The sequence below is a fragment of the Macaca mulatta genome, chromosome 12, assembly GCF_049350105.2.
Source record: "Macaca mulatta isolate MMU2019108-1 chromosome 12, T2T-MMU8v2.0, whole genome shotgun sequence".
In the NCBI taxonomy this organism is placed as follows: Eukaryota; Metazoa; Chordata; class Mammalia; order Primates; family Cercopithecidae; genus Macaca; species Macaca mulatta.
In genome coordinates, this window is record NC_133417.1 from 87035711 (window position 1) to 87060884 (window position 25174).

At 35.6% G+C, this 25174-nt stretch overlaps 1 protein-coding gene across 1 annotated transcript in view; it reads left to right on the top strand.

Moving 5' to 3' along the window:
• The window catches only part of PPP1R1C (protein phosphatase 1 regulatory inhibitor subunit 1C), a 143109-nt gene that overhangs the window by 114530 nt on the left and 3405 nt on the right, over window positions 1-25174 (top strand). The window contains exon 5 of the mRNA XM_077957298.1: window positions 16240-16334. Within this exon, the coding sequence (XP_077813424.1) occupies window positions 16240-16328 (89 nt within the window). The 3' untranslated portion in view covers window positions 16329-16334. The remainder of the gene's footprint in view (window positions 1-16239; window positions 16335-25174) is intronic.

Here is a 25174-nt window from a genome sequence, read left to right on the forward strand (position 1 = left end):
AGTTATCTATCAATAATTACTTTAAATGTAAATGGATTAAATTCTTCAATGAAAACACAGAGTGGCAGAATAGATTAAAAAACAAGATCTAAGAATGTACTGCTTACAAGAAACTCACGTTAACCTATGGATACACATAGGCTGAATGTAAAGGGATAAAAAAGATATTCCATGCAAACGTGAAAAAGACAGCAGAAGTAGCTATACTTTCATCATACAACATAGGCTTTCAGGCAAAATCTGTCACAAGAGAAAATGATTACTATACAACAATAAAGGAAAGGGGTGATTTAATCAGGAGTCTATATAACAATTGTAGATATGTAAGTTCCCAACATTAGAGCACTGAAATATATAAAACAAATATTAACAGAACTGACGGAGAAAATAGACAGCAATACAATATAGTATGGGACTTTTATACCCCATTTTTAACAAGATAATCCAGAGAGAAAATAAATATTGAAATAGCAGATTTGAATCACGTTGTCAATCAAAAGGATCTAACAGATATATAGAAAGCATTCCATCTAATAATAGCAGAATATATACTCTTCTCAAGTGCACATAGAACATTCTCCAGGATAGATCATATATTGGGTCACAAAATGAGTCTCAACAAAGTTTAAAATATTGAAATGATATCAAGTATCTTTTCTGATCCCAGTGGTATGAAACTAGAAATCAATAGCAGGAGGAATTTTGGAAATTCACAAATATGTGGAAATTAAACAACACATTCCTTAACAACCAGTGGATTAAAGAAGAAATCAAAAAAGAAATAAAAATGTATCTTGGGACAAACAGAAATGAAAACACAATATGCCAAACTAATGGGATGCAGAAAAAGAAGTTTTAAAAGAGAAATTTATAGCAATAAATGCCTACATTAAGTAAAAAGAAAAAAACAAGTTGGCATATAATTGCTTAACTAGAAGAAATTGATAAATTTCTAGAAGCCCACCAAGACTGAATCATAAAGAAATAGAAAATCTGAACAGATCAATAACAAGTAAGGCAATTGAGTCAGTAATAAAAAGTCTGCCTTCAAAGAAAAGCCCAGGACATGATGGCTTCATGGCTGAATTCTACCAAACATTTAAAGAACGAATACCAAACTTTAACAAAGTCTTTCAAAATACTGAAGATGAGGGAACACTTCTAAATTCATTTTAAGAGGCCAACATTAACCTTATACCAAAGCCACAAAAGGATGTCACAAGAAACTTACAAACCAGTATCCCTGATGAACATAGATGCAAAATCCTTACCTAAATATTAGTAAATCAAATTCAATAGCACATTAAAAGGATCACACATTATGGTCAAGTGGGATTTATGCCTGGGATGCAAAGATGGCTCAACATATACAAATCAGTAAGTGTGCTACACCACATTAACTGAATACAGAATAAAAATCATATGATCACCTCAATAGGTGCAGAAAAAGTATTTGACAAAATTCAACATCATTTCATAAGAAATGGATGACAAAACCACTTAACAAATTAGGTATAAAAGGAGTATACCTCAACCTAATAAAGGCCATGTATGTATGACAACCCCAAAGCTAACATCATACTCAATGGAAGACCAGGAACAAGACAAGGGTTCCCACTGTCACCTCTTCTATTCAACATAGTATTGGAAGTCCTAGATAGAGCAAGTAGGCAAGAAAAAGCAATACAAGTCACACAGATTGGAAAGGAAGAAGTTCAATTACCCTTGTTTGCAGACAACATGATCTTATATATAAAAAATTCTAAAGACTCCACCAAAAAATTGCTAGAACTAATAAATGAATTTGGCAAAGTTGCAGGTACAAAATCAACATATAAAAATTAGTTGTATTTCTATTTACTAATAGCAAACTATCTGAAAAACAAATTAAGAAAACAATCTCTAACAGTAATATATAAAATAAAATACTTGGGAATAAATTTATTCAAGGAAGTACAATATCTGTACATTGAAAACTATAAGACAAATTGATTTAAAAAATCGAAAAAAGCACAAATAAATGGAAAGATATGCCATGGTCAAGGATTGGAAGAATTAAAATTGTTAAAATGTTCATACTACCCAAAGTTATCTAGAGATTCAATCAGACTCTATCAAAATTCCAATGACAATTTTTACAGAAATAGAAAATACAATCCTAAAATTTGCTTGGAACCACAAATGACCGTGAATAGTCAAAGCAAACTTGAGAAAGAAGAACAAAACTTGAGGCATTACACTTCCTATTTCAACATACATTACAAAGCTAAAGAAAACACTATGGTGCTGGCATGAAAACAGACACATAGACAAATAGAAGAGAATAAAGAGCCCAGAAAAAAACCCATGTATACATGGTCAACTAATATTTGACAAGGGCACCAAGAATACACAATGGGGAAAGGATAGTTTTGTCAATAAATGATCTTGGGAAAACCGGATATTCACCTGCAAAAGAATGAGACTGAACCCTTATCTTATACCTTGTATAAAAATTACTTTGAAATGGATGAAAGACTCAAGTGTAAGACCTAGAACAGTAAAATGTATAGAAAACTACAGAGGAAAAGATCTCCTTGACATTGGCCTTGGCAATGACTTTTTTTTTTTTTTTTTTTTGGATTCAACACTGAAAGCAAAGGCAACAAAAACACACATTAAATAAATAGGATTACATCAAACTAAAAAGCTTCTGCAAAGCAAAGAAAATAATCAACAAAATGAAAAGGCAACCTACAAAATGGAAAAAATATTTTCAAACTATATATCTAATAAGGAGTTAACATCTAAAATAAGGAAGAAACCCATACAACTCAATAGCAAAAACAACCAAATAACCTCATTGAAAAATGAGCAAATTTTTTTCAGAGAAGACATACAAAATGGCTAACAGGTATCTGAAAAGGTACTCAGCATCACTAATCATCAGGACAATGCAAATTATGCCTCAAAAAAGCTGGAAAAATTATAAATTATATTTAAAGCAATGATACTGGATCAGATCACATAGGGGGTTAGTGTAATTAGATAATACATCCAGTAACCAAGCCCTGGGAATGTTTGACATGAAAGAGTAAGAATGATTAAAATTATCAGGCCAGGAGCGGTGGCTCATGGCTGTAATCCCAGCACTTTGGGAAGCCGAGGCGGGCGATCAGGAGGTCAGGAGATGGAGACCATCCTGGCTAACACGGTGAAACCGTCTCTACTAAAAAATACAAAAAAAAAAAAAAAAAAATAGCCAGGAGTAGTGGCAGTGCCTATAGTCCCAGCTACTCGGGAAGCTGAGGCAGGAGAATGGCATAAACCCGGGAGGCGGAGCTTGCAGTGAGCCCAGATCACACCACTGCACTCCAGCCTGGGTGACAGAGCGAGACTCCATCACAAACAAACAAACAAACAAAAAACAGAAAACAAAAAAGAATGATTAAAATTAGGAGAAAAGACAGAATGTGTAGCCAATGATGTAGGTGGATAAACAGGATTGTTTGGTCATCTTAAAGTTAGTGTTTCAAGAATGAGAAGTGTTCAATTGTGATGTAACTGCCGAGAAATGGATGTGAAACTGACCGGTGGATTTCCTTAGATGCATTGTGTTGGAAAATTTAACAAGAACTATTTTAATGGAGTAATAGGCATAGAAGTCTAACTGGGTTGGGTTAAGAAAAGGTTTCAAAGTGACAATCTATTTAGTACACTATAAGGAGGTTTGCTATGAAAGGGAGAAGGGGCAGGGAACAGTGTCTGGAGAGGAACATAAGAGTCAAGAGGGTTTCCTGAAATGGGAGATCTTAAAACATGTTTTTGTGGCATTAGAAATATTTTAGCAGAATGGAAGAAATTGACAATGCAAAAGAGAGTGGCTACAATTTTAGGAGTATTCTTTGAAAGGGGAAGAGATATTGTAAAAAAAAAAATAATGAGGGATGGAAAAAAATGAAGGTTGAATCTTAGAAGATAAGGCAGATATAATATAGGACAGATTCAAATATATTGGTAGATTTGGCCAGGCTGATGTCATTTCTTTAATGATTGTTTTGCTCTACTATGTAAAATCAGCTGAGTTTGAGGAAGGTATGGGGATGTTGAAGATTTGAGGAGTGAATAGCATTCTGAGAAAATTTAAGAATGATTTAAAGAGGGAAATAGAGTATATTTTTCGGGAAATGTTGAAGCCCATTTAAAAATAGTGGTCAAAAATTTTATGTGACATCAGTCAGCATAGTTTTAGGCTTTTGTCAGTTGTGCTTCTCCATTGGGCTTCAGGCATTCTATCATTACAGAGAGGTGGATTTTTATCACAATTGTAGTTTTGTCAGATGAGTACCACAGGAGAAGGGGAAAGTTGTGGGAGTCTAGGTAAGGAAGCTTTATAGTGACAGGAGAGGGAGTGGGTCACCTTGGTGGAGACTGAAGTCTTCAAGAATGATTTTAGGAGTACTGGTATAAAGAAATTTAGAGAGGTGCTATAATCTCCAAAGAATTTGATATGATCATGAGGTTGGTAGATGACTACATAAAGGAAAGGAAGATTTGATATAGTCTGCTAGCAGGTGCTTCCAAGAAACTGATTGTTTCATTGGCAGCAGGAGAAACTCAGTGACTGTGTTTTAAATCCAACTAAGGGTGTATCACAATGGTAGTGGTGAGGATGGAGATTTCCCATACAAATTCAACGCTATGGATGTATTAGTTTGCTAGGGTTGCCATCACAATGTGCCATCACCACAACTGGGTGGTTGAAGCAACAGAAATGTATTTTCTCACAGTTTTGGAGACCAGAAGCTTGAGACAAAGGCGTCCTCAGAGTTTGTTTTCTCTGAGGGCTGAAGGAGAGTCTGTGCCATGCCTTTCTCCTAGTGTCTAGTAGCCTCAGATGTTCCTTGGCTTATAGATGGTGTTCTCTGTGTGTTTTCACATCATTTTCCTTCTGTAAACAACGTCTCTGTGTTCAAATTTCTCCCTTTTATAAGGATACAATTAATACAGGACTGGGGCAGGGAAGTGCTGGGTAGAGAAGGGCAGTGTCCCCAGCAAGGACTCCACCCCTGGGTCTGTGCCCAGGGACTTAAGTGAGGACAGGCACTCCTGCTTTCAAGCCCCAATGTTGCATTTTCCAAGACCACTCTTGCCTGCCACACCCCTCATCTTGTGCCTGTAAAAATCCCAAGACCCTAGGAGGCATACATACAAGCAGCTAGACGTTGATAGGAGCAGAGGAGCAAAAGAACGCACAGACAAGCACCAACAGATGCTGTCAGGACATCGATGATTTGGACACCGAGGGGAATTTGGCTGAGGGTGGTCAGAAGAGAGCCCAGCCACTGAGTGACTTGACTCCAGGAGAAGACCACCTTCCCACTCCATCCCCCTTCTGGCTCCCCATCCATCTGCTGAGAGCTACCTCCACCACTCAATAAAACCTTAAACCCATTCTCCAAGCCCACATGTGATCCAATTTTTTTTTTGGTACACTATGGCAAGAACCCCGGGATATAGAAGCTCTGTCTGTGCCATAAGGCATGGGGCCTAATTGAGCTGATTAACACAAGCCACCTGCAGACAGCAAAACTAAAAAAGCACACTGTAATACGCACCCACTAGGGCTTCAGGAGCTGTAAACACTCAACCCTAGACCCTGCCGTGGAGCCCCACAACTTGCTGGTCTGTATGCTCCCCATAGAGGTTTGAGCAGCGGGGACACCAGAAGAAGCAAGCCACACCCCCACTGCATCCCCCACTGCATGGAGGATAAGGAAAAACTCCTCCCATTTCACAATCATTTTGGATTACAGCCCAATCTAATGACCTCACTTTAACTTGAGGAACTGTTAAGACTCTATTTTCAAATAAAGTCACATTTACAGATACTGAGGGCTATGAATTCAACATCTTTTTGGGGCACACAATTCAATCTATAACAGTGGGCTTTCCTTAAATTCTTCCAATGGTAATACGTTGCCAGGGGAAAATGAACTTGCCGGAAATTTTTGGTAATCTTTATTAATTTTAAAAATTTGCAATCTTTCAGTATGTCATGGTCTGAGCAAAAATTGACTTTTAAAAAAGAGACGACAGAATTTGCATGATTCCAATGAAGTGTTTTTGCCCAGAATTGTTCTAACTTAGGGTTTAGAATGCTTAAAATTAATCAGTTCTTTCAGATTAAACATTGTCCCCATCCTTGCCATTCTTTAAAATTCAGACATTCTTGTCTGAGAGTCATTCCTGCCTTATTTTCCTGGAGATGTCATGGATATGAGAAAAATGTTTATAAAAACACTTTGAAAAACACAAAACATTGTCAAGACAGAACGAAACACAAATGAGCAAGGTTTTACAAGTGGTGAGACGTAGTGTTGGCCTACTCCTCACCTTCTCTTATGTAAATGGACACAGCTTTATTGACTGGTCTTATTTTGAACTCATGACTACAGAACCTCTGGTGGGCACTTAGTACTTCCTGAGAAGCACACTACATTTCCTGAGTTCCTTCTGTCTTCTACTCTCTTAGACATTATTACAGTGTATCCTTTCTCTGCAAACCTCCAACACATCCTCCTCTTTCTCACTCTTATCTAACGAACTTGCTTCCCACTTTGAGAAAACCAAAGCCATGAGAAGAGAACTTTCACAGACTCCTACCATGAGGTCTTCCCGCCTACCGTATCTGTTCCTTTTCATAGCCTGACTTTCTGCCTGCTATTATAGGTGAACGTTTTGTGCTTTTCTCTAACAGCAACTCCTTCAATTGTGCAGTATAGCTATCCCCACCTGTATTCTGAAACATTGCTCTAGAAATTCTTCCATCTAGTTTCTATGTCATAATTTTCCTCCTCCCTATGGGATCACACCCATCAGCACACAAGTATCCTCTATTGTTTCCTAGGTTAAAAAATTCCTCTATGGATGGAAATGTTTGTTATCTTGATTGTAGTAATGGTGTCACAGATGCTATCATCTGTCAAAACTGATACAATTGTACACCTTGAATATGTGCAGTTTATTGTACTTCAAATATACCTCAATAAAATAGAAAAAAAATTCTATTTGACCTCACTGTTCCTACAGCTAATACAGTATTTCTTAGCTCTCTCTTGCAGCAAAACTCCTTTGAATAGTTGGGTACATTCACTGCTTTCATCTCTTCTCTTTTCATTCTTTAACCTCCTTCCAGCTGGGCTTTCACACCCTATCACTCCACCAACACTGCTTTTGTCTAGGTCACAAAGGACTTGATTATTGTTAAATCCAAGGGCCTATTTTCAGTCATCATTTTATTTGGCATCTCAGCAGGTTTTGACACAGTAAGGTCATATCACCTGTAAGTATACTCTTTATTTATTCATTTGCATGCTTCTACACTCCAGGGTTTTCTCCTATTCGTAAAATGCTCCTGGACAGTCTTCTTTTCTGTGTCATCCTGTTCTCTTTTCACTCTTAATGTTGGAGTACTCCAGGGCTCAGCTTTTGAACATGTTTTCTTCTTTACTTGTTCCCTTTCTCAGTGATCTTCAACTGTTGAATGGTTTGAAATATTGTCTAAATAATGATGATTTCCACATTAATACCTGAGCTCAGGATTCTCTCCTGAATTTCAGACACATAATAACCGTACATTAATTTGGGTATACATTGTAAATATCAAATTTACTATGTTTGCCATCAGACTGAACCCAGATCTTCTACGTAAAGCTTTCTTTATCTAAATCTTCCCCATCTTAGTTAATGATGATTCCATTTTTTCAGTTACCTTGGCCAAAAACTTTGGTGATATACTTGACTCTCCTCTTTTTCTTATAATCCATATCCAGTTTTCCAGCAAATACTATTGATTCTGTCTTTCAAGGTTTTGCAATTATTAACAAAGCTGCTATACATATCTATGTGCAGGTTTTTGTGTGGACATCAATTTTCTATTCATTTGGGTAAATACAAAGAAGTGATTTCTGGATTGTATAGTATGTTTAGTTTTGTAAGAAATTGCCAAACTCTCTCCCAAAGTGGCTGGACCATTTCTCATTCCTGTTGCTCCGAGTCTTTGCCAGCATTTCTCAGTGTTTTGTCAGGTGTTGTCAGTGTTTTGGATTTCAGCCATTCTCATAGGTGTGCAGTGGTATCTCATTGTTTTAATTTGCAGTTCTTAATGAAAGATGATGTTGAACATATTTTCATATGCTTACTTGCCATCTATGTATCTCCTTGGCTGTTCAGACCTTTTTTTTCCCATTTTTAATTGGATTGTTTGTTTTCTTACTGTTGAGTTTTAAGAGTCCTTTGTATGTTTTGGATAGTAGCTCTTTTATCAGGTGTGTCTTATAAAAACATTTTCTCTCAGTTTATGGCTTGTATTCTCCTTCTTTACATTGCTTTTCACAGAGCAGATGTTTTAATTTTAATGAAGAATAGCTTACCAGTTTTTTTTTTCTTTCGTGGATTATGTCTTTGGTGTTGAACCTAAAAAGCCATCCCCAAATTTAAGGCTATCCGGGTATTCTCCTATGTTGTTTTCTAGGAGTATCATAAATGTACGTTTTACACTGAGGTCTAGATCAATTTTTTTTTTTTTGAGGAGAGTGTAGTGTCTGAATCTAGATTATTATATTTTTTTGCATGTGTATATCCAGTTCTTCAAGTTACCATTTGTTGGAAAGACTGTCTTCCATTGCATTCCCTTTTCTCCTTTGTCAAAGGTTAGTTGACTACATTTACATGGGTCAGTTTCTGGACTCTCTAGGCTGTTCCATTGTTCTCTTTGTCTGTTTTTTCACCACTCACTGTCTTGATTACTGTAGTTTTATAGTAAGTCTTAAACTAAAGTAGCATCAGTTCCCCACCTCCAGAGGTCCCTGCAAGTTCCCACTTTAGCTGCTGGCCAGATTCAGCCTCCACTGGGCATGTTCACAAATTATCTCCTTGATGATGACTCAGAGTCAGTTGAAGTTGTAATATTTGTACTCAATAAAAAGCATATCAGGACTGACATATATAACTAGAATGCAAATTTATTAATTCAAAACAAGAAATATGATCGCTAGGTGAAAATAAGACTAGCCTAGTCAGTGCCTTCTCTCCTAGTAAGCAAGCTGGTGTTCTATTGCCCAGCAAGTTTACTACAATTGATAATAATACAGAGTATATTTCAAGACAGCTAAAAGACAGGATTTTAAATGTTTTTACCACAAATAAATAGTTGATAAATATTTGAGGTAATGGATATACTAACTACTCTGATGTGATCATTTCAAAATATTTGTATGTATCAAAATATCACTCTGTACTCCATATTTATATTAAAATTAATAAAAAATAAAATTTAGTAATAAGGTTTATTATTAAAATAAATAATACATTTTGATGTGTTAATTAAAAATAAAATATAACTTTAAAAACTGACATATAAAATCAGAATGTTAATTTATCAATTCAAAATAACTACTGTCAGGTGAAGACAATATTATTCTAGTCAGAGCCTTCTCTCCTTATAAGCTAGCTCTGTTACTGTCAGAGGTTTTCCTTGGTGAGCTCAGAGTCAGAGCTGGGTGATTGAATTATGTGACTGGGGCCTACACTGGCATCAGTCCATGGTAGCCTGTGGTAACCATTGCTTCAGTAGGGAAGTACCCTGCCCGGAGGACAGAGCCTTTAAAATGCCAGCACAGGATGTTCTTCTCTGGACATGGTAAAAGAAACACATACAACATCTGCTGCTGTGGCTGTAAATGCAACTCTCCTTTTGTTATTTTATTTTTAATGCTTTCAAGGCTAACCACTGACTCCTGTTGATCGATGCATTCTTTATTTTAGATATGCTATTGTGTTCAATCAATTGTAGTCAAGTCTTGCAGGCGAGGGAGCCGTTCTGTCTCTTTCCAAAGTGAAATTGCCTAAACATTGTTGAGCTCCATTATGTGTAGGCTTAAAAATTTAACTCTACTTCTAAATTCATGGGGAATGCATTAGCTTCAGAAGAAAAATGGGTACTAGAGGGGCACTTGACTGTGGAGGGCCAAAGCAGCAATCAGTCTATTAAAGTGATTCTCATCCTAGGCCAAGCAGCAGAATCCTTGCGACATTTTTAAAAAGAGAGAGAGATGATAAAGATATGGGCTCTTTACATTTTGATAAGTGATACCATATTACTTTCCAAAGATATTGTTTGAATTCATATTTCTAACATTAATATGTAATAGTACCTTCTTCCCTACCTTCTTAGTATTTACTGCTAAACCTTTTATCTCAGCTTTGCTATTGGGTAACAGCTTTGGTAAAATATATGATAGGTAAAAATATACAAAACATACTTATGAATATCACATAAACATGTTGTCCCTATTTCCATGGATGATGAAGAGAAAATCATATTGCATGTTTATTCTTCTGCAAAGAAATGATTCCTTAAGTAATGGGGAGTTAAATGATCATGTGTTGATTTGCGGCTTATGTTAATTGGCCAGTCATCATATTAGAATAGAGATCAACTGTGCTGTCTACATATAATTTACATCAAATAAAATAGAAAGGGACACATTTATGGTGAGTTCAGGAAATAATATGCTTTTAGTTTTGAAATAAAATCTATATGTCCCTTGTTGTCTGTGACCCTCAGGGTATTAATGTATAGTTCTTTATTGTAAATGAATGACAAGAGGATTGAACAATTACAATAAATATAAAAGCATTTTGAGAAACCTGAAATCTGAGAGATGGTGGACCTTTACTGAGGGGCCTTTCTGTTTTATATTATAGATTAAATTATATTGAGTCATAAAATTATAAATATATAATTATAACTACACATATAATTATATATAAATTATATTCCTAGCATTATTTTTGTGATAAACCTTAGGGTGTCAATACTCAAGGAACCATTAGCAAGCCATCTTTCTAAGGCCACTGAAATCACTCCTTTGTATATAGCAGGATTTCAGAAAACCAATGCCTGTTAAATCTATTTTGCAAATAGTTTTTGCAATAGGCACCAGGTTTGCTGTTTCCCATAATCTAATATTGCTCAATAAATGACTGTCCAAATTACTATCCATTGACTTGGAGCTCTTCTCTTCCTTATTAGAATTTTCCTAATGCATCATTTGTTTTACTGATCCATAGCACTTCTTCACTGACTTAGCCTCATTATATGCACACCATCACCTTTTGGCCAACATTCCCATCTGATTTGTAGCTATTTCTCTTTCATGCGCAGCACACAGTAGGGACTTTATTATATTTAACATATACTGCTTGATGACTATGTCTTATCTCTACAGATGAGACAATATTTTTTTCTGTGTTTCCCAGAGTTCAGTCCCAGGTTTGGAAACTGATCTATATGCTAGTTCTAACTTGGTTTTATTCTGGGAGTGTTCCTGGGCCAAGCTAAATTCTATTATCTTTCTGACTCCAAATTCTGTTGAAAATAATGACAACAACAATAAAAAGATTGAAAAGTTATACCAAAATCTACCTGCAATGTAAAATCCTCTGATAATGAAAACAGCCTCGTGATCCTGAGTCACCATCATTTCCTCAGATTCTAACTTTCTAAAAAATCAGTAACAGTGGAAGATGAGGTCCTAGTGACCCAGGTAAAGAGTCCCCAGTAGGAGTTAAGGGCCACAGTTTGTGTCCCAGCTCAGCCAGCAACCACTGTGGGAATTTAAGCAAGTCATTTTGTCATCTGAAACTGTCTCTTCATCTTTAAAGAGATTAGAATTCAAATTCATAATTACTTGCAGATCAGAGACCCCTCTGATATTCTGCTGAAAACTGTTGACCTCCTTCCCTGAAGAAGCACAAATACTCTATAAATAGAATTCCAAGAGGGTCAGAAGCTCTTTAAAATCCACCCATAGATTCCCTAGAGGACTTTAGAATGATTTACATGGTCTAAAATATGTAGTTGAAAAAACAAAATAAATCTATTTACATGTGCTACTCCCTATGTGAATTAGTTTTAAAATGTGTATTTGGGCCATTATGTCATTTGACGTTTTATTACTTTTTCGTAACTTATAGTACTCAAAACAGAGCTAATTTTTCAATAGTGCCGAATATTTCCTTTGTGGATTAATAGCATCCTAGGATCTGCAAGGTTACATGTTCACCCTGCTACTCAATGCAGGAATCATCTATCACCTGCCTCAGAGATGAAACTATAGCTTTGACTTGAACATGTACAGTGATGAGGAACTCATTAATTTGTTTATTTCTGGCCAAACATAAAGAATTTGGGAATTTTCTTTTTTATATTGAGCTATAATCTGCCTATACACACAAATGTCAGCCATTGACCCTATTTCTGCTCTTAGCAGCTACATAGATTAATTTTATTTCCTTTTCCAGTATTTTAGGAAATCGAAGTCAGCCTCTATTGTCCTCTATTAATTTCCTCTATGCTAAATATTCCAGTTTCATCTATAATTCCTCCAGAAAAGTGATGTCATAAAACTACCTTTTATCTCAATTCCCTTCTTAAACAGTCCTCTTAAAATGCAGATGAGAACTAGGCAGCATGTTGCAGGAAAAGTCTGACCAACACGTGGTTAGAGAGCAGTTCCCTTTCTTATACTGCCAACTTCACTACTAGGAATACCACCAACACTGCCACAAGCTCTGTGCCTGGATACACCAGGTCAAGTGAAATTGTAGTCACCTAAAATCCCTAACTGTAATTAATTAAGGTTGCCCTTATACTCTATTTTGGTTTTTTTTAAGAACTAAATTAACCTTTCTGAAAACAAAAATTCTGTTGAACTCTACCTTAATTGCTTAGGCCATCATTACAGCTCTTGGAAACCTTTACTCACTTTGTCATTCATGTCATCTTTTCTTCCAAATTTTGTGTTATCTACAAATGTAATGAGCCTCCTGTCTTTGGCTTCAAATTAATTGATTAAAAATATTGACCTGTGGTTTGCCAAATGTAAAACTCCCTCTATGGATTCAGTATTCAAAATTCTTCACTCAGTTACTTCACAGCTTTGTTGAATGCACATTTAACCATTTGATCTACAGAATAGAGAAGACAGTAAGTATTGTGTTCTGCTTGGGGTCAAAATTTCTTTCTTTTCCTTTTCTTTTATTGTCTGCTTTCTTTTCTTCATTCCTTCATATTTTCATATCGCATATCCTTGTCTTCTACATGGTCCCTTTTACTGTGTGCTCATTTTGCTTTGAAGAAAAGAACCTCCAATGTGTTTTTTGGGATTCCTTGGCCTTCTGCCCATATGCAGCCCTGGCTGAGTCTGCACTTGCTCCTGAGGTTGTTTGCCATGTACCAAGCCTCAAACCCTGTGCAGGGGAGGGATTTTCCTGATGCTCATTAGCATCTGGCAGAGGAGGAAGCTCTGAGTATTTCAACAGCACCCCCAGACCAATTCATTTTCATCCATCTCTAGAATTACATCAAATGTAACCCTCCTCAAACATCAAATGGAGATTTAAAGAAAATTAAAACACAAATCATACATGTGTTTTGGGATGCAGGAGAGGTTTAGGGAGAAAGAAATTATTACATAGTCCTCAGCAGACTTTTCACTTTAATCTCAGCATTATTGCATCTATAATCAGATGAATATTGATGATGGGAAAAGAGAGAGATTGCCTTGAAGGTTGCTTCAAAGCACACATCAACCAATCGTTTATTATCCAATTGAAAGACGGTGTTAGAGTAAACTGCTTTGGGAATCAAAGAATTTGTTGTAGATATTCTGCTGAACAGCTCTTTGGTAACATGTCACCTGCTCCTGCCTCATCAAAATGTTTCACCTGGAAATAGTTGTGTCACAATTGTATAGGGCTAAGGAAGACCTTCTAACATTTGTCCAAGTGAGTGATTTTACTTTGCAAAATGTTTGGCTTTTTCATATAATTTTGTGATCATTATTATTATAAAATAATTAAATGGGGATCAGGATAAACAAGCAGACCTATTCTCAAGTGTGGAAAGTGAGTGATTAATTGATTAATGAGTTAAACATCTTAATTATTGATTTTTCCTTTATATTTAATCCCCTCATTTAGACAAATCAATGTGGACATTAAATTATTACCTCTTATTTAAAGAACATTATCTCAAACACAGATTTATTACTCTGTAGTTACCTTGAAAAAGATGAGCTCTGGAGTCATTAGAACCTTTGCAAACCTGGCAAGATATAGTCAACTTCAGCTCAGGAAGAGGAGTGGCAGGCGGCTGAATGATTACTGTGCCTTAATATTTCAGAGGGAACCCCAAGACCTTGGTGCCAGGTTAATTGGTACTCCAAACCTATGATAAATCCTAGAGAATGATGGAAAGTTTGGGTCAGCAGCCAGAAAGATAAAGGTGAAAATGAATCAGTGTCTCTTAATAATGGAACTTTATGAGTTATTCATTCATACCCTCATTAATTCATTCAATATGTATTGAGGGACTATTATGTGTCAGAACTTCTCTTAGCATCACAATACCCTTATAACCTTGTACAAATCATTTATCTTCTCTAAGTCTAAATTTTACTAGACAGGTGTTTACCACAAGGAGTTGTGAGGTTTAGTGACTCATGTATATAAGACTCCAGCAGAGTGAGCAGTTGGACACTCAATAAACCCTCTTCCCTTTCCCTGAGCACTGAGACCTCTTTTTCAGGTAATTTATGGTAGTATGAAATGAATTCCATGTCTTAGTAACAAATTTCTCCCTACAGTGTTAGATCAAGAAGAATTGTGAATAATGTATGTTTTCAGATGAAATTACATATTTAGATATTATTACAAGTGATAAAATATTTTGCAATCCGTGAAGTCCAAGGATGTCACTGTTTGCCAAATAGCCCTCTGAGGCTTGCTGACAGCCGAACATGCAAACTTACACATTTCTTGAGACTCTTTGTTTTATAGCAAACATGAATAGTGACTTCATTTCATTTATCAATTCTTACTGGAGTGGTTTTTTTTTAGTAATACTTAAAATAATCTCATAAACTAATTTTATAAGATACAAAAAAGTGTAAAATTTCGCACATTAACCATCACTAGATGCATAAAGTTTCAGCTCTTCTGATGTCTTAACAGAATAGACTTGAGGGAAATGAAAGATAATTTTGTAGATTGAGTGTGGTTGTTGTAATTGTCTTCTGATTTATGCTGTAAATTTGAAATAATTTTGAAAAAAGTCTAAAGATAGATTATTGTGGAACTGCCAAAGGCACATACCAAATTGTTACTTCATTAATCAATCAATCATTTAGACAATAAATATTAATGAGTACCTACTGTTTGCTAGGCACTGTGCCTGGGACTCCAAAATGAAATTACATATTTCTCAGCATCAAGGAGTTTTCTCTAATGGAGAAAGATATGTGAACAAATACAGTTCTATAAGGTAATCAACAATAAATGTTCCAAGAGCAGGGGGAATATGAGAAAGTCTCTATCTACATGGGGAATTGAGGTAGCCATCAGAGAGGAGGCAAGCTGACACCAGAAGGATGAGTGGGAGATTATCAGGTGTGTGTAGGATGAAGATGTCTGGCAATGAGAATAGAACAAGAAAAGTGTGAAAGCCTGAGGGAGCCTGGAGTGGGGAAAAGTAGGTTAGTGTTGTTAAGTGTAAATTACCCTGAAAGCAAGAAAGGCTGGTGAGAAATGGTAGAGAGCCCAGATTACAAGAGCCTTGTATAGCAGGCAAATGTATGCCAATGTTTTTCCCACTGTGTAGGTTGTGGGGGAAGTTATTGAAGAATTTTGAATAGAGAAGTTCCATAATCACATTGGTATGTTTAGGTTCTGAGAGAAGATTCACAATATTGTGATTGTTTTGTTGTTTATAAGATACAGAAATGGCACGCACACCCTTTTGTTCCTAGGGGTTTCAATAGTTCTTGTTGTAATAGAATTGAGGGATGCCAAAAGCAATATTTGAACTAAGTGATACATTAGAATTATAGAATTATAATAAGAATCTGTGAGCAGATTTTTAGTTAACAGGTTTTTAATAGGCTGTGATGCAATCCCTAATGGAGAAGCTTTAATGATGAAAGATAGCCTGCCTCTAATGGAAATTCATCTGGGTATGTTTTTATTGCTCAGTGAATTAAAAGGTTTTTATAGGATTACATTGTTAAGATTCTTGGAGAAAAACATATAAACACCAAATGAAAACTTTCCACTCTTTTATATCTCTTGCAGCAAAGCGGTTAATATTCCAGAAATGAAAATCATTTAAATTTTGCATAATTTTTATAATTTCAGGGGTTAAGCATCTGAAAGGCCAGAATGAATCAGCATTCCCTGAAGAAGAAGAAGGCACCAGTGAAAGAGAGGAGCAGCAGGACCACTAATTACTGGTCTGCAGCAAGAAGGCTTCTTGGAAATAACTGAACTATTAACTTTTCTGAATATACCATGGAATTCCACCGCTTGATTTCCGGAAGCATCCTCCATCTCTGCACCCGCACTCATACAGTAGCTATGCACCTCCTGGAAGTCTCCTTAACTGAACTTTAGAACTAAGTACACATTGTTCCACATCACTTACAATTAAAGAATAAGCATTTATTTTACAGTGATTCTTCTTTTTAACTATGTAAAAATTTGCAGACATGTGACTGTTCTAACTTTAATACTGCCAGAGCTTAATCCTTGATGTCCTACTGATAAGGTTTGCATTCTAACAACACATGTAAATAACATCACTTTAAGAGTAAAAAATAAATAGTAAATACATTTAGACATGAGTGTGTGTGTATGTGTGTATGTGTGTGTGGGTTTAACTTAAAGAGAAATATCTAATAAAACTTTTAGCTTAAGTTTTGCATTGATCAAATTTCTGTATCCAGAACACAACATAATGTTTATTTTTAAATGATGAAGAAATGCCAGTTTTCTTGATTCAATACACCACAGTATTAGATACTAAATATCTTTTTCCCACCAACAACACATTAATGGTTGATTATAAAACTACAGAACTCTCTTCATTTTCTAAGCTGCGAGATATATATTTCCCAGCATTTTCTCTAGTTATTAAGAAAGACAAATGATAAATCTAAAAATCTATGCCAAATCTTCCTACCCCCTTTTTTAGCTATTACTTTAAATTTGGGTCATCTATTTCCTATTGCATTTTGATAAATAATTAGCAGTTTATAAATCTTCCATATCAAAAAATAAGAAATTCCATTAATTCATGCATATAATAATTTATTCATTAATTAAATAAATATCTTTTATGAGCTTATCCCTAGGAAGGTACTCTTCTGGGAATTATGAAAATAAAAGAAACATACTTTTACCCCTATAGAACTGGCAGAAAAGATTACAGCATTAGCATAAAGCAAGATTTTATATGACAGTATATATTTATTGAATAATTTATGTTCTGGGCATTTTGAACAATTTTAATTATACATTATTTGTGAAAGCAAGTATCTAAACTACAAAATTTAGGGGGAATGGAAGAATACCCAACTTGGTTCCTTTATTAGTAATATTAATGAAATTCAAATGTATCATGGATAAAAAAAATGGAAAGATTTCTCCAAACTTGGTAAAGGAAAAATGAAGGCAGGAAGAAAAAATCAAATATGTAATCCACTGTGGGATCTTAATATCAAGATTCAAATATGTAAAATGATTGCTTTTAATTTTGAATATGAGTTTTGTAATGTAGAAGTTAAGAGAGTTTTATGGAGCTGTCAGAGAATGCAGTGAGTTGACATTTTCCATAGTACTTTTCTCCAAGAAAATAAGTGTGAAACTCATTGATAAGCATACCACAAGTATAAATGACTATTCTAGTTTAATCTCTCTCTCTCCTTTCTTCTTTCCTTTCTTCTGGCTTTCTCCCTCCCTCCTTCCCTTCCTTTCTTTCTTCCTTTTCTCTCTCCCTCTCTCCCCTTCTCCCTCTCCTTCTCTGCCTTTCTGCACCACTCCCTCGACTTTTTCTTTGTTAAGCCAAAACTTTCTGGATTTTCTATACCACCTGCTATGACTCTGTTTATTTCCCAAGTTTCTCTCTACTTAAAACCTGATTAAGCCCCTTATTTTAAGTGATTTTGAATTATTTGTGTTTGGAAAACATCTTAATGCCCCTTGAGAGTATTTGAGACACCTTGAGGTGCTAAAACATAGCATTGCCCTTCCCTTTCCTTGAACAGATGCTTTTAAAATGCTTTTTCAAAAGGACTCAGGCAAACAAAAAGAAACCAAAGCTTTTGCTGATTTTGTAACATCATTTAGGGTAATATACAGGATAGCTTCTGGATTTTTCTGTTCTGTTCTCCATTCCTAAAAACACAAAGAAATCAGCATTAAGAGCATAAGTTTTCTTTGGGAAATGTTGTTTTCTTCCATTCTGTTCTCCACTCTCAAAACACAAAGAGATCACAATTAAAAGCTTAAGTTTTCCTTGGGAAATATGTTGACTTTCTCAGAAATTTGAAGGAAACCAGTTGAGATAATGGCTTTTCACTTTACTTTTCACACAATTACAGTTTACAAAATTTTTTTTTCTAGGAGGCAACTTGGCTTCAGTTTGGCAGAATGGGCAAAGAAACTGACAAAAGCAAAACAAAACAGAAACTGTGTTTTCCAGATCACATTTATAATATAATTGCTAGTAGCTGGGCTTCGAGTCATTCTGACTTGGATTCAACTACAGGCTCTACCAGATTTCAGACTCAGTTTCTTCATTTGTAAAGTGGGTACAATCATACCTAACCTACTGGGTTATTGTGAGGCTTAAATGAGATAAGACCTATAAAATACTTAGCCAAGCTTAGTGAGCATTTAATAATTGGTGTATATTATTATTAGAGTTAGAAAGGACTTCAGAGGCCTTCTATCTTAACTTTATCTACTTCATGATCCTCTTCAACATTATGAACAAGTGATTAATCACCCCACTTATTTATTTTTATTTTTATTTTATTTATTTATTTATTTATTTAGAGATGGAGTCTCGCTCTGTCACCAGACTGGAGTGCAGTGGCACCATCTTGGCTCACTGCAACCTCCACCTCCCCAGTTCAAGCGATTGCCCTGCCTCAGCCTCCCAAGTAGCTGGGACTACAGGTGCCCACCACCACGCCCAGCTGATTTTTTTTTTTTTTTTTTTTTTTTTTGTATTTTACTAGAGATGGGGTTTCACCATATTGTCCAGGATGGTCTCAATATCCTGACCTCGTGATCCGCCCGCCTCAGCCTCCTAAAGTGCTGGGATTACAGGCATGAGCCACTGTGCCCGGCCTACCCTAGTTATTCTTGAATAACTCTAGTTCCAAGTCAATCAAAGAGCTCCGATTGTTCTTCCGCATGTTAAACTCTCCCCTTCTACACCTTTCCTGCTTCTTTGATTCATCTTTGAAAACTCCAGATATTAAAGAACATTCTGATGTCATTTCTTTGATAAAATGTCATCAATTCCTCCCAAACTTCTCTTATCCTTCTAGCCACTCACTTTCGGATCCTGTTTAGTTGTTTACACTGACTCTAAGAAAGGCTCTGTCAGGTGAATAAGTTAGGAGTTATTTTTCTATCCTCTTATACATGAGAAACAGGCAGAATGTGGCAGAGTCAGGCAGGATTCTTGACTAGAGTTATTTCTATTGGACGATAATTTTGTAACCCTTTATTCTTCCCAGAGTTATCCAAGGTAAGGGTATTTATAAAAAAAATACTCAGACTAATTTTTTTACCATTCACTTTCAGTGTTAATTTAATATATGCCAATGTTTTATACATTATGGAGAACAATATAATTTTAGGCTGGCCAGGAACAAATTCTTTTTATTTTTGTAGTTATAAATATGATTATAATATGTATTAGAAGAAATACGTATCCAGCAACCCCCAAATCCATGGTTCCATACCTATTATTGCTTAGGATGAGGCAAGTTTAAAGTGTGAGTATATTTTAGGTTTATTTAAAGAAAAATATAGTAGAAGTGGTACCTCCAAATCACAAAAGTAATATATAATTGAATGAAAGTTTGCAAGCACCAGTTTTTGTTTTGTTTTTGTTTTTGTTTTTGAGGAAATGATAATTTTATTGGGATTGATAACCACTTTGGTTATGTAGGGACAATGCACCCATTTTAACAGATGCATATTTAAATATGAAAGGATAAAATGATATGATGTGTGAGATTTACTTTTAAATACGTAAGCCAAAACAGACATAAAGCAAGAAAGAAAAATAACAAAATATTGTTAGATAAATCAAGTAGTTGAAATGTTTAAGAAACTAGGTCAGTGGTACTGTGAGATGTCCTATATTCTGGATTTGTCTCTGTTTTTTCCTGGCACTATTTCTTTCTTTCTTTTTTTTTTTTTTTTTTTTTTTTTTAGTTTATTACTATACTTTAAGTTCTGAGATACCTGTGCAGAATGTGCAGGTTTGTTACATAGGTATACATATGCCATGGTGGTTTGCTACACCCATCAACCTGTCATCTACATTAGGTATTTCTCCTAATGCTATCCCTCCCCTAGCCCCCCACCCCTTGACAGGCCCCCGTGTGTGATGTTCCCCTCCCTGTGCCCATATGTTCTCATTGTCTAACTTCCACTTATGAGTGAGAACATGCGGTGTTTGATTTTTTGTTCCTGTGTTAGTTTGCTCAGAATGATGGTTTCTAGCTTCATCCATGTCCCTGCAAAGGACATGAACTCATTCTTTTTAAGGCTGCATAGTATTCCATAGTATATATGTGCCGTATTTTCTTTATTCAGTCTATCATTGATGGACATTTGTGTTGGTTCCAAGTCTTTGCTTTTGTGAATAGTGTGGCAAAAAAATACGTGTGCATGTGTCTTTATAGTAGAATGATTCATAATCCTTTAGGTATGTACCCAGGAATGGGATTGCCGGGCCAAATGGTATTTCTAGTTCTAGATCCTTGAGAAATCACCACACTGCCTTCCACAATGGTTGCACTAGTTTACCCTCTCACCAACAATGTAAAAGCGTTCCTATGTCTTCACATCCTCTCCAGCGTCTGTTGTTTCCTGACTTTTTAATGATCACCATTTTAACTGGCGTGGGACGGTATCTCATTGTGGTTTTGATTTGCATTTCTCTAGTGACATGTGATGATGAGTTTTTTTTTTATCATATGTTTGTTGACCACATAAATATCTTCTTTTGAAAAGTGTCTGTTTGTATCCTTCACCCACTTTTTGATGGGGTTTTTGTTTTTTTCTTGTAAATTTGTTTAAGTTCCTTGTAGATTCCGGGTATTAGCCCTTTATCAAATGGATAGATTGCAAAAATTTTCTCCCATTCTGTAGGTTGCCTGTTCACTTTGATGGTAGTTTCTTTTGCCATGCAAAAGCTCTTTTGTTTAATTAGATCCCATTTGTCAAGTTTGGCTTTTGTTACCATCGCTTTTGGTGTTTTAGTCATGAAAACTTTGCCCATCGCTATGTCCTGAATGGTATTGCCTAGGTTTTCTTCTAGGGATTTTAGGATTTTAGGTTGTACATTTAAATCTTTAATCCATCTTGAGTTAATTTTTGCATAATGTGTAAGGAAGGGATCCAGTTTCAGTTTTCTGCATATGGCTAGCCAGTTTTCCCCAGCACCATTTATTAAATAGAGAATGCTTTCCGCATTGCTTGTTTTTGTCAGGATTGTCAACGATCAGATAGTTGTAGATGTGTGGCATTATTTCTGAGGCCTCTGTTCTGTTCCATTGGTCTATATATCTGTTTTGGAACCACTACCATGCTGTTTTGGTTACTGTAGCCTTGTAATACAGTTTGAAGTCAGGTAGTGTGACACCTCCAGCTTTGTTCTTTTTGTTAGGATTGTCTTGGCTATAAGGGCTCTTTTTTTGGTTCCATATGAAGTTTAAAGTAGGTTTTTTCTAATTCTGTGAAGAAAGTCAATGGGAGCTTGATGGGAATAGCATTGAATCTATAAGTTACTTTGAGCAGTATGGCCATTTTCATGATATTGATTCTTCCTATCCATGAGGATGGAATGTTTTTCCATTTGTTTGTGTCCTCTCTTATTTCCTTGAGCAGTGGTTTGTAGCTCTCCTTGGAGCGGCCCTTCATATCCCTTGAAAGTTGCATTCCTAGGTATTTTATTCTCTTTGTAGCAATTGTGAATGAGACTTCACTTATATTTTTGCTCTCTGTCTATTATTGGTGTATAGGAATGCTTCTGATTTTTGCAAATTGATTTTGTATCCTGAGACTTCACTGAAGTTGCTTATCAGCTTAAGGAGTTTTTGGACTGAGATGATGAGGTTTTCTAAATATATAATTGTGTCATCTGCAAACAGAGATAATTTGACTTCCTCTCTTCCTATTTTAATACCTTTGTCTTTCTCTTGCCTGAGTGCCCTGGCCAAATCTTCCAATACTATGTTGAATAGAAGTGGTGAGAGAGAGCATCCTTGTCTTGCTGCACAAGACAAGGTTTTCAAAGGGAATGGTAGAATTTTGCCCATTCAGTATGATATTGGCTGTGGGTTTCTCATAAATACCTCTTATTATTTTGAGATAAGTTGCGTCAATACATAGTTTATTGAGTGTTTTTAGCATGAAGGAGTGTTGAATTTTAACAAAAGACTTTTCTACATCTATTGAGATAATCATGTGGTTTTTGTCATTGGTTCTGTTTATGTGGTGGATGATGTTTTTTGATTTGTGTATGTTGAACCAGCCTTGCATCCTAGGGATGAAGCTGACTTGATCATACTAGATAAGCTTTTTGATGTGCTGCTGGATTCGGTTTGGCAGTATTCTATTGAGGGTTTTCGCATCGATGTTCATCAGGTATATTGGCCTGAAATTTTCTTTTTTTGTTGTGTCTCTGCCAGGTTTTGGTATCATGATGATGCTAGCCTCATAAAATGAGTTAGGGAAGAGTCCCTCTTTTTCTGTGTTTGGAATAGTTTTAGAAGGAAAGGTACCAGCTCATCTTTGTATCTCTGGTAGAATTTGGCTGTGAATCCATCTGGTCCTGGGCTTTTTGGTTGGTAGGCTATTAATCACTACCTCAATTTCAGAACTTGTTATTGGTCTATTCAGGGATTCGATTTCTTCCTAGTTTAGTCTTGGGAGAGTGCATATGTCCTGGAATTTATCTATTTATTCTAGATTTTCTAGTTTATTTGTGTAGAGGTGTTTATAATATTCTCTGATGGTAGTTTATAGTTCTGTGAGATCAGTGGCGATATCCCCTTTATAATTTTTTATTGTGTCTATTGGATTCTTCTCTCTTTTATTAGTCTGGCTAGCAGTCTATCTATGTCATTAATCTTTCCAAAGAACCAGCTCCTGGATTCATTAATTTTTTGAAGGGGTTTTCGTGTCTCTATCTCGTTCACTTCTGCTCTGCTATTAGTTATTTCTTGGTTTCTGCAAGCTTTTGAATGTGTTTGCTCTTGCTTCTCTACTTCTTTTAATTGTGATGTTAGGGTGTCAATTTTAGATCTTTCCAACTTTCTATTGTGGTCATTTAGGGAAGTACTTTTTAAAAATATTGTCATAGCAAACAACTTAAGTGTAAGTATCACAGAGTTCATTTAACTGTGATATAGATTTATGCATTCATAAATAAATCATGTATGTTGTATTTTTTTAAAGTATATGTTTTTTTCAGCTACTATCAAAAAGCAGTTTAATTGCAAAATGAATAATAGAAAAAGCATGTCTACTCACATTAAAGTGTTTATATACATATACAATTTTTAGTAGTTGCTTTCTCTGAGTAAACAGATTGTAGAAGAAATGCCCTTACTTATTTTCTAAGTCAGTGATTCCAAAAACCAGTCCTCAAAGCTCCATTAGTTGCATTAATTAAATAACAAATGTCGATGTCGCTGAAATGTCTATTTTGTCTATGTTAACAAAATCGTTAGATTTTATAACATCATAACATTTTGAAGAACTATATCAGAGAAGAGCTTTATAAAAATGCTGGGGGGAATGTTCGATTTTAAATGACATTTTAAGTAGTAAACATCTAACATAATTCATACAGCAATGCAGCATTGTCCTGTAAATTGTGAAATAATCTACATGAATGATAGGTGCCTGATGACATCTTGTAAAGAGGCTACCACTCAACTGTAGGTCTTTCCTTGACATTTATTTTGTGGACACAGACATTGTGTGTAGGGGTGCAGTCACTTCCCCTACTGAGTATAATAATATATTTCATGCAGGCAATGGAGACTTGGGCTATAGAGGGAAGATGAACAAGAGAATGGATTAGAGAGAAAAGTAGGCAAAGGAGGGAATTTGTAACTTGCAGACAAGGGAAAAATTCTTGATGAAGTAAATTAAAATGATAATGGATTCATCTTTGTTTTTAATTTCTTACTCTACAAACATGACTTAACAGGGTTTTCCCTTTTCTCAGAATTTCAGTAACAATGAAGCTAACTTGAAGGAATGAACATAGAGAGAATCCCAGCAGTATATAAAATTATTACTATATTAGCATCCTAAAAGTAACAGAATATTAGAGTATATTCAGCACATAATTCTTCTGAACAAGTGTTAACTTACAAGGCAGACAGTTACCAGAAGTCCAGCTGAAGTTTATTGACATAAACTCGTAAGGTTTGTGGAGCACATTACCATGACTTTGTTTTCAAGAGGTGAGAGCAGTCTAGAGGCGCTAGCATTTTCTGAGCTGGAAAATGAGTCAGAGTTCTAGTCTATGCTCTTCATTTTACAGGTAGAGAAAGTGAGGCCTAGAGAATTTTTCTTCAAATTTACACTTAGAAAGTTCAAAATCGTGTTATGTAGAAAATTATTTGGCAGCAAATAAAAGAAAAAAAACAGCCAACAATGGTGTAGAGGTATATTTATGTCAAGACATAAAATGTCTAGAACTGGAACAGTGAATCAAGACACCAACAAGCAACAGGCAATTTTCATTTTCCTTAACATTCTCAGAGTTATAAACTCACATCTCAACCAAGCTGCTGCTCCAGGCATCTGGTCGGTCCAAGTAGAAAGAACAGTGGGAAGAAAAGGGGGAGGAACCAATAGCAAAGAAGCAAAACTTTTTCAGAAACCTTCAACTACTGTCTCATGGGCCAGAACTGTGTCACCGGACTATCCCTTGATGTAACGGTGTTGGAGAAAGTAAATATTTTTAACCAGGTGCCTTGCCACATCCCAGCTAAATTAGGGTTCTCATTGTGAAAGTGAGCATAGG